The following is a 10,909-nucleotide window of genomic DNA, read 5'->3' on the forward strand; positions in this document are numbered from 1 at the left end:
ATAAAATATAAACATTTAACATATTATAATATCGTATACTTCATTCCACACTTTTTTAGAAACGGCAAAATTTATTAACCAAGAAACCCGTGCAAGGTGCACTACTTCATTGATGTAAACATAGACTGCAATTGTAATCATTACATCAATAAGGACGGTAACAACAGAAAACAAAAAGTAAAAAATTTATCTTGATCCTCAATTCTTATTCTTCCCGCTGCCAATCATACATTACACATTTACAAAAAAAGTAGGCGGGTTTTTAGTTTTACAAGTGAATTTTGTAAAAGAAGATCTACGATTAAACTTAAGAAAATATATGATTTAGAACTATATACTTCAACTGTCAATTGATTAGTACGATCATATTTGAGGAGTAACAGACATTGTAATAGACACCAAAAATGTGTTCCTGTACACCTCTCCCATACAAGAAAATTAAGAAAGCTAAAGTATATAAATGAAAAAACAATTAAACAAAGTAACCAGATGTAGATGCTTCTATTCCTCCAATTATTACAGATTTTTATGCTTCCATTAAATGGGCAGATTTCTTCTAAAACAAACCCTCTCCTGCCAGCATGAATTTATTAGTCAGTCGAAATTCTAGTTAATAACAGACATCGATGTTAATAGTAACAATGTGCCCAATAGAACTCCAAAAATACGGTCACAACTCACATACTAAAGTGACTGAAAAGGACTACTAAAACGTGTTACTATTTGCAACAACAGTTAAAAAGAACTTACTAAATTCATCCAAGGAAGTTTTATCAACGCTCTCTCCACTCCTGATGAGGCGAAGTTTCCCTGAAGAGATAACATGGAGAACAATAACTCAGTATGATCCCAACATGGGCAACAACAAACTATCAGTTTGTAATGAGTCGAGAGAAACAAAAACCATAAATATAAGATAAACTGATATGTTATCTATTTAAGTGGGTTCAGAGTCCTTAATTAATTCCAATACTCATGAAAATTGTAACGTCGTCTTAAGTCAGTTCCCTCTTCACCAAGATAAAATCAGCCTTTCTGTGCAAAGAATACATGTTTGGGCTCTCAAAACTGAAACTCCATTGCAATACAAATGCCACAGCGCATTTGTCCCCAAATTAAATAAAATGAGTAAAATAAGCTCAGATGCCTCATACAGCACAACAAACCCAGAGATAAAAATAAGCAATGTATATAATAATTAACAATTTTTCAATTTTTCATAATTCAATTTTTCAACTATTATTTGAACTGTGGTCAAACAAATAATAATTAAAATATAATGATTAAATAAATATTATACTAAATGAAATAATAATCTAACAAAATAATAGTAAATCAATAATGAAGGATCATAATTTATGTCCTGCAGGCTACAGCATAAAATTCAATAATAAAAGGCCAAGTAAACCATCCATATGCGGACAGGTGAACCTTAAATGCATACCTTCATATGTCTCCAAAAAAGGGTTTTGATAAAATAAAAAATAAATAATTTAAAAAAGGCTCAAATCAGATTTTTAGTACCAGTTTGATAAGTTTCCCAATCCCCATCGTTGCTGATTTCTACTCAAACTGCCAGTTCGGTTCACACTTTTAATATATGATAATCATATTAACATTGATGATGGGAAAGTTGATCCAAATCATGGTCAGGTTAAGTGTTGAGTAGTATCACTTTTTCCGTGTAAAAGCACACCGTCTGTTCCTTTATATATATATATATATATATATAAAAGGGTTTTGCTAGAAGACACCTTTTATGAAGGTGTCTTTTAGCAAGTTATTCTATGAGCATTTGTTAAAAGACACCAACTAATTTTTATGAAGGTGTCTTTTAGCAAAGTTATAACTAAAAAGTGGAAATCACACCTTAAGGTGTGGGTTGCTAAAAGACACCTTCATGGGTGGCTTCTAGCAAAACCCATATATATATATATATATATATAAAACATATTTTATACCCTCTGAATGCAGAAACAAGCTACTACACCCTATGTTTCTCCACTACAATGTTCCTACTCTCCCAAAACCCAGACAAAAAAATGGGGAGCTTGATGCTTCTAACCTAATAAAAGGCATTACGGATACGAATGAAACAACTACTCTAAAACGTTCAATATACACACAACAGAGCCTAATGTTTGTTGGCCTTTCTCAGAAAGCTTAATAAAGAACAAGGAAACATAAACATATAAACCACCGTACCATCACGACGAACGCATATCTCTGGAATGCTTTTGACTTCACCATTAATACTATCATTATAAACTCTAGTCTCAATTTCACCCTCAACATACACTGAAGAACTGCGTTAAAGTTTCAAGCGTCAGTCTTGAATAATTTTTTATTCACAACAAAGTCAAATATCCCCTTGTATAAACACTTACTTTTTAAAAAGTTGTTGGACTGCATAAGCCCCTAGTACTTCATTATGCACCGCAATGCGATGCCACTGAGCAGGTTTAGGCAAATCCTTTGATCCTACAATTCTCTGGTCATACATCCCCCCCGTTCCAACTGTAAAGATGGTCACATTCTTCCCATTCCTTAATATCTTCTGTACAGGAGCTTGGCCAACTTTACCACAAATAATTGCCTGTTTTGAATCACTACCATGTTGGTCAAATTATTTTTCGGGTGCAAAAAGCAAATATAACATGTCATTAGAAGCAAAGGAGAACAGAAGACATACAAAATTGTTCAACAAACTATCTTCTATTCTAAGGTCTCAATCTCTATTTAGTGAGAATGTCTTTTTTATTAGCTTTAACACGACCATAGTCCAGAATTGATTCTACTTATTCAAACTCGTAAAAGTACTGGTTCTGGTAATATAACATCAACTGAGTACTTTTACGAGAATTGATTCAACTCTATTAAAATCTTGCACTGAAAAAAACCACTATACAATCATAGCAGACAAAACATGATACAATGAATCAAGCACGTCAAAATACAATATATCTCAACATAAAATAAGGTCCAGTCTGGAATTTCGATTAACTTCTAGTCTATGGAATGGAAGCTCTTCAACATAAATAAGTATATAGTTATGCACTTACAAAAATGTTGTTATAAACCTATTAGTCTTTATAACGTTAGAAGTTAAATAAGAGGGTTTCTTCAAAAATCTAAGAAATAGAAGCTAATTTCAACCTGGGTCTGTTTGGATCAACTTTTTTGCGCTTATCTACTGACTTAAGCACTTGTGAGATTGTTTGAGAGAGCTTATGGAAACAACTGATGACATGTTCATAAGCTGTTTTCAGCTTAGTTCCATAAACTCTCTAGGATAATTTATGAAAACAGTTTATAGCTTATATGAAAACATATTGACTTTATTTTATCTTTTGAGATAGAAATAACTTACACATAACCACGTACATGATGAGCACTTATGATATAAGTGCTTAATTATGCTGATTATCCAAACATAAGCTTTTATTTTTAAAACTCAACTATTACAAGTTTTTATTTAATATTTTTATTGTGCTTATTGAGAAGTTAATCTAAAGTGATTCGAAATTTATAGAATTAAGTTTTCTTTCAGCAACTACAAAATCAAAATTCCATTCCATGCTAGAGATGCCAACAAAACCCAGTAATAAAAACCAATCAACAACACACAGTACCTTGTGCACACCACGAAATCCCCAACCTCTACTGGGATCAACACCCTGCAGCTGTAACTCGGGCCTTCCACCAAGGAAATCATCAAACTCATCATCTAATTCTTCCTTGTTTAGCCCATTATTATCACGTGAAGGCTGACCAGCATCAGTTTCAGACGTAAATGTCGAGAAGCATAACACCGCGCTTCTTGGAACAGAAGCTGATGAATTCAGAAACAAACACAAACTTCAAAAATTAACTCGAGTAGCAATCATTTTCTCGTTACACATATGAACGAAAGTAAAATATAATAATGCCTAACAAGTGTTTGACAAAATGCACCAGTGAAACTAGAAATGAAAAAAAGTAACGTATTTAAGTTATTATATAGTTTATGCAGAAATAGAAAACAGAGTAAGAAAGAGACCGTGAGAAGAGCGTCGAAGATGCTTGGAAAGTCTTAGCGCAACAGAATTCATTTCCAGCAACGAGGAACTGCAACAACTTCTTGCAAGGGTTTAACTTCAAAAACGGTAAGTGTGGGTTTAAGCAATATTCATGGACCTAACAATATTGGGCTTCGTAAATGAAAGTATGAATAATTGCTCTTTTGACCACTCTATTTGCTCTTTAAACCTATGAAACAATGCTCAAGACTCGAGAGATATCTTCCTAAATATTTAGAAACATAAAAAAATCCATGGTAGGTTACAAACCGAACAGTTTGGTGGCCAAAAATATAAAATTCGAAAATATGATTGTTTCTTTTTCACCCTACTAGCATTTTTGGATTTTAGAATTTGAAATTAGGGAGTGAGAAGATTCGAGAGTGTGAAAAGAAATTGGGTTAAATATGATTTTGGTCCCTATAAATATGTCAACTTTTAGTTTTAGTCCCTCTCAAATTTTCCTTCAACTTTTAGTCCTTATAAAACTTTCAATATTCACTTTTGGTCCCTCTTTTAAAGTAAACTCATATGTAGAATTCATATTATTTAATAAAATTTTCCAGAAAAAATCAAAATATTATAAGAATCACTCCAAAAAAAATTCAGAATTTTTTAACAAAACATGAATTTAATATGAATTTTTATATTTTTACGGTTAAAAATTCATATTTAATTTTTGTTTTGTTAAAAAATTTTAATTTTTTTTAGGAAATATTTTTAGAATACTTTACACATTTCTGCACAATTTCGTTAAAAAATACAAAAATTAAATTAAAAATAGGGACCAAAAGTAGTGATTGAAAATTTTATAGGGACTAAAAGTCGAAGGAAAATTTTAGAGGGACTAAAACGAAAAGTTGACATATTTATAGGGACTAAAAACATATTTAACCCAAAAATTTAATATCAAGTTATGTGTGCATGAGGCCAACCTAACACTTGATAAATATGTTTTTTTTGCAAGGAGAGAATACTTATGATTGATTTTTGTTTTTGTTTTGAGAGTATTGTAAGAAGGGAAATGATTTGTATAATGGGAAGAACTTGTCACACCTTGAATATTACTTTAGATGTATAAATATGAAGGAAAAAATGTGAATTTTACATCGTTTAAAGTTGTATTTTTAGACAAAATATGTCATTCGAAAATACATACATTTTCAGAAATATCTATAGTTTTTTAGAAATAGGGTAAAGAAAGTTGCTCCCTTGCAAAATTTGCTAAAGTCGTCTAAAACTCTTTCCAAATACTTTTTTGAGTTTCTCCATGTATTCCAAATACTTTTTTGAGTTTCTCCACGTAGAAAATGTTTTAAATTTTATGAAGAAAATGAGCATTCATGCAAGGTGGGTGACTATCATCCATATCACTTTTATTTTCTCTGTTATTTTGCCCTAAGTTTTCTTTTTCTTTTTCTTTTCTTCCTTGACTCTCAAACAAAGTTTTAGTTAAGTGGGTCAAACCCTACCAGCCTTGTAAACCTAATCTCAAAATTCGTTTATATTTTTTTAAATGACAAATATTAGTACGTTAATATATTGCTTTATGTTTTAGAGATAGTACGAGGAGCTTTGTTTTTGGAGTTCAGCTTGGTCTCGTTGCAGCATCTCTGTTTCCTAAAGCTGAAGCACTTGGCCTCCTTAAATCCTTGAAGTCGATGCTTTATCTAAATCTTCCCAGCTAATAATGAGCTCAGTGGTATTATTGCTCACTGCAAACCTATCATGTGTACACATCTTGATTACAAAGTAATGCGTGTAAGACGTCAAGTTAATAGAGTTGCTCATAACTTAGTTAAAACATCCGTAGTTCATACTAGTCCCTGCAATTTGCATGATGTTCCTACAACTTTGTACCCATTTGATTTATGATGAAATGAATTGAGATTGCTTTCCATAAAATAAACGACAATCGAAAAACCAAACCGAAGATTTTTTGAAACACAGCATAAGGTTCGGCATCATTTACTTCAAATTAGGCTACTATGGTGTTTGTCCCATTAGGTAGGTAGTTTTGTAGTCCTTCATATTTATTTTGGCTACTATTAACTGCACATTTCTATTTTGATTTTGGTCATATATTGTTCACATTTTACTAGTGAAAAATATCACAATATAATAGTTAAAATTATATTTATTCAAAAAAAAAAATAGTTAAAATTCCTCTGGTTACATCAAAGCATGATTACTTATCACCCATATGCAGCTCATGTTCAGTTCAATTTACTAGAACTTGTTTCACAAAATACTTTCCGTAGAACTTTGTTTTTATTTATAAAAAAAGATGTTACAAGAGTTATGCTAAATTGTGTCCTAAGGGCGCAGGTTAAGGAGCTAAAAATAGAATTAATAATAAATTTTGCATTCTTATTCAAAAAAATAATAATAAATTTTGTATTGAAAAGATAAATGTTTAAACTTTTAAAACATTGAATACACAATTTCTAATAAAATACTTTTATTTTTATCTTCTTAAGTTGTGCTCTTAAGACACAAGTTAACATTTCCCAATTCTGGTGATTGAGATCATATTGTCTAACACGACACAACATATAAAAGATATAGAAGCAATTGAGATGTATAATGTTAAAACAAATGAAATTATCAGTTACAAGCCGTTAGCAATCAAATCAATATAATTTTAAACCAAACAAAAAGTGTAATGTTAAACATGAAATTATCAGTTACAAGCAGTTAGCAATCAAACAAATATAATTTTATCTACTAAACAAAATATTTGTTCTGTCAGTGAGTCCAACAGCTGAGCACAAGCCAAAAAATAATTTGCAACAACCTTCAATGGACCTAACCTAGCTAACTCAATTCTCAACCTCATTTGTCACACACACACTTATGACACTCACCACCCAAATGTAGAACCAAGCATTGCTCACACTGCCAAGGAAAAATTATACAAATATTTACTATGCTACTAAAATTGAATACTAGATAACTATACTGTTGTTGCTCGGACTTCAGGACCTTTTTCCTTCCATGGCGTCTTTCTTCTTCTGACAGTTTGTGCAGAGGAATGGACCTTCCCATGGCTTAGATACCGGAGTGATAAAATGATCGGTGTTCACTGGTAAACCATCACCAGATGGTTGATCTGCTAGGCAAACTGCACAGCGGTGAATACCAGAATTTGTATTGGAAGGAACATCCTTACCTAGCCTGCATTTTAAGAAAACAAAAAATCTTATCAAACACATGAATACACCCAAAATGGGAAAATAAGGACATGTTTACTTTCTAAAAACATTTTCAATTTTTACTTTTTACATCGGCAGCTGGAATGACATTTGATTATGAATCTTTATGACATTTGATTATGAATCTTTTTGGCTGTCATTGAGAGAACATGAAGGCAAACTAGAGAAAGTGCATTTTCGGAAACACTAACAACAATGTTTTGACATTTTTCAGAATTTTCAGAAATATTGAATCCATTTATAAAATGCATTTTCAAAAATGTCTATAATGTCTCTCTAATATTTATTTTATCAGTTAAAATGAAAAACAGAAAACACCCGAAGTAAACAGACCCTAAACATTTTTGTTCCAATCACTTGTTGATGATGGCACAAAAGAACTACTAAACTTTAAAAGGCAGCATGCAAATATAAATTTTGCAGTTATAGTCTAAGAGTGACCTCTCTGTAAGCATTGCAGAACCCTCTTCAAATAACTCCTCCACAATACCAACTGCAGAAAGCTTATTAGTTCCTTTGTTTGTCGAGTTTTGAGATTTCTTTCCAAAGAGAAGTGAACTAAGCACATTATGTTTCTTTCTTGGAGTTGCTGGCATCTGCAACACAGGATAGTCTGAAGGAATAATATCTACAACAAGGCAGGTTGTATCATCCTTCAGCCCTCTTGACCTTAGAGCTTCCTGTTCAGGTTAAAACAATAGACAAAGCATTGAGTAACCAACATAATGAGACTTGAATTCCTCAAAAAATAAGAACACTGCCACAAATAACCATCACCTTAACCACCAGCTTGGCAGCAAGTTCTGCAGGTACACCACGACATGACTTGGCAGCCGTATCAGAAGACAAAGTATCCCAAATTCCATCAGAAGCTATAATTAGTCTTCCGCCAGCATTTGAAAGCTAGGAAACAAATCAGGGGAGCCAGTGAGCATTGAACTTTAGAAGTAAACACCTTCACATAAAAGGGTCACTAGACTAAAACCATGAAAATGAAACCAACTCACCTTCACTTGCTTAACATGTGGTATTGGAACGATATACTCTCCCACATCGGTGTCACCAATCGATCTAGAAAGGCACAATCCACCAGGCCAACAGCGAAGAGGCCCTACCTAAACATATTAAGGAACCAAAACAAGTTAGATAAGGAAGAAATTATATGAAAGGAATATGAAGATTACACATCATACCTCATTGCCTCCGAATACGTTGAGTCTTCCTACTTCACCACCACTGGCTGTAACCCGCTCCCTCTCTTCTACATTTTCTTCCAGTCTGTGATCAACTGTCAAGAGAGAAACAACACCTCCCTGGGTATCTAATATGCATCGGGAATCCCCAACAGATGCAACTGTAACGGTCCATCCATCAATAATCACAAACGTAGCTGTCGTTCCAGAAGTTTCCCCTGCAGGTAAAATTAAATTTTAGAATGAGTGTACATGAACAAGTACAGCTCCAATAAGGATACAAAGAAAACTGTGTGTGTACCTTTTTTCTGAAATTCCATGTCAGTTTTCACAAAAGCGACAACTAGAGCCCGAGGCAGTGCTTGAAGCCATTCCTCCCTGCTTACACCTTGCGGTATGGCACTCATGACATTGTTTATTATGTTTTCCTTCGCAAAAATAGCAGCGGATATACCATTATGCCCGTCAAGGATCTGCCAATCAAGAATTCCTTATTGATATCATAACCATTGTGGGAATAAATTGACGCTCCACTTGATCACTGAGAAAATGTAAGATAAGATAGAAATCACACACTTCAACTCTCATTTATGTACTAAACCTAAGAAAGATACATTCCCTTTGGTCTCTAGAAGCAGAACAAATTGCCAATTCATTCATAAGATCTTATCTTAAGCAATATTTTCATTTCTTACCAATCAAATACCTCTCATCAAACATTTCACTAAAAACAAAAGAATGACAATCAAGTTAATTAAAAACACATGTAAACAAAGAACGTGTATGATACCTACCGCAAAAACAGAAAATGACGTTGAAGAATCGCCAGGAACTCTATGGCAATCTGTCTTGATTAGAAAGTAATCTTCTCCTTTTTTTGCCAAACCAGCCTGTCCATACTTCACAAAAGGCTTCTCCGTTTTTCCATTTCGTAGCTCACGGCCGATCAAGGTTGCCAACGGAACAAGTGGTTGCTTCATCCTTGATAATTCAGTCTTACTCATCCTAGTTTATAAGTCAACATTTCTGCAGAAATCCTAATCATCCAAACAAAATCAATATATTTATGTTAAATTTTGAATAAAAATCCAAAAGACTCTTAATAGATCTACGCATGTTGAGTGAATTGGCATGTTAATTCATTTTCAAAACAAGATCCATTGAGTCTAGAAGTACAAAACAGATCATCAATAATGAGCACTATAGTGAAACATGGCAAAACCTTACTTCCATAGAATCAAATTAATCATAGCTTCTTCATTATGAATCAGAATTTGCACATATGAGAGAATGTTGATTATTATAGCTGGTGAAGCAAAAATCACAACTTTACAATTATCTAATAATTGTGTAACGTGTATCCAACTAACTAAGCTAAGATACTTCATTTTTCAACAAAAATAAAATACAAATATAAAAAAAAAATGAATTTTAATAAAAAGATAAATAAAATCTGGATTCACGTGAAACAACAAATGAAGAAGAAAAACTCACGGGTGAAAAATGAAGAAGATTGATTCAGAATTTTAAGTATGAGAAAGGTGAAGAGTTGAAAAACCCTAATGGGTGTTGAGAGCACAGAGAAAAGAAGAGATCTTTGCTCTCTGATTTTCGATTGGTACAGAAATGTTGTATACAGAGGAAACGCGGAAAAAGAACAAGAACAAAATTTAATGAATAATTGTTTTTTAAGGAAAAATAAAACAAGAAGAATAGACCACCTCGTAATGACATTTTTGTCCTAATCTACTTTTGATTTAATTTATTTATTTTTCTATAAGGTGTAAACTACAGTATTTTTCCTATAAAAAGTTAAAAAATAGTAAGTTTAGTTTAGAATTTTATTTAGATTTTTTTGACAAGTTATTTTGATTCTTATACACTTTGTATTAAATGCATATGGTACAAATAATTTTTAGTTTTCTTAATATTGCAGGGTACAAACAAAACTCTTACATTTATCTCCCTTCAAAAGTATTGGTTGATTTTGAACATGAAATCCATTAATTTTTCATTTTTTCCTGAATGAAACTCATTATAGTTCAAACTATGTTTCTCATGTCCTTATGATCTTAACTCAATTGGTAGGGACAATACATGATATATGCAAGATACGGGGTTCGAACACCGATCACCACAAAAAAAAAAAAACCTATGTTTCTCATGTCCTACACTTGAAAAATAAATCATAAATAAAATGGTGAAACATGTGTATGTTTCGTCCAATAAAAGAATGGAGGTTAAATAAAGTGATAGAAAGAGACTATTTTTTTTATCATTTCTCTTTTTTATTTAGCTAAACTATTTTTAACAATACATAATCCTATTTTTCTATTTAAATTTAATTTATATACATTATTATGGTATTTATTTTTTACTGCTACCAATCAATTGTAATTGTGTGGTCATTCAAATTATTTGATTTTAATCATAATTATTTTTA

At 32.1% G+C, this 10,909-nt stretch overlaps 2 protein-coding genes across 2 annotated transcripts; both read right to left on the reverse strand.

Annotated features, from left to right (window-relative positions):
* Positions 1–335: 335 nt before the first annotated feature.
* MTSSB (mitochondrially targeted single-stranded DNA binding protein) lies at positions 336–4,194 on the reverse strand. Its single transcript, XM_085735654.1, has 6 exons — positions 4,040–4,194; positions 3,633–3,832; positions 2,388–2,596; positions 2,206–2,306; positions 751–810; positions 336–573 (listed from the first exon to the last, which is right to left on the reverse strand). Exons 1-6 carry the CDS (start codon positions 4,089–4,091, stop codon positions 557–559), a joined length of 639 nt encoding a protein of 212 aa, XP_085591780.1. The 5' UTR covers positions 4,092–4,194; the 3' UTR covers positions 336–556.
* Positions 4,195–6,679: 2,485 nt separating this feature from the next.
* Positions 6,680–10,125, reverse strand: LOC146957301 (putative protein phosphatase 2C 5). Its single transcript, XM_085735659.1, has 8 exons — positions 9,961–10,125; positions 9,261–9,503; positions 8,768–8,939; positions 8,467–8,684; positions 8,281–8,388; positions 8,051–8,176; positions 7,715–7,953; positions 6,680–7,235 (listed from the first exon to the last, which is right to left on the reverse strand). The coding sequence occupies exons 2-8, from the start codon at positions 9,468–9,470 to the stop codon at positions 7,037–7,039; spliced, it is 1,272 nt and encodes a 423-aa protein (XP_085591785.1). The 5' UTR covers positions 9,471–9,503; positions 9,961–10,125; the 3' UTR covers positions 6,680–7,036.
* Positions 10,126–10,909: the final 784 nt, after the last annotated feature.

This window comes from Medicago sativa, chromosome 1 (assembly GCF_051527215.1).
Source record: "Medicago sativa cultivar Bolivia chromosome 1, Bolivia_mono, whole genome shotgun sequence".
NCBI lineage: Eukaryota > Viridiplantae > Streptophyta > Magnoliopsida > Fabales > Fabaceae > Medicago > Medicago sativa.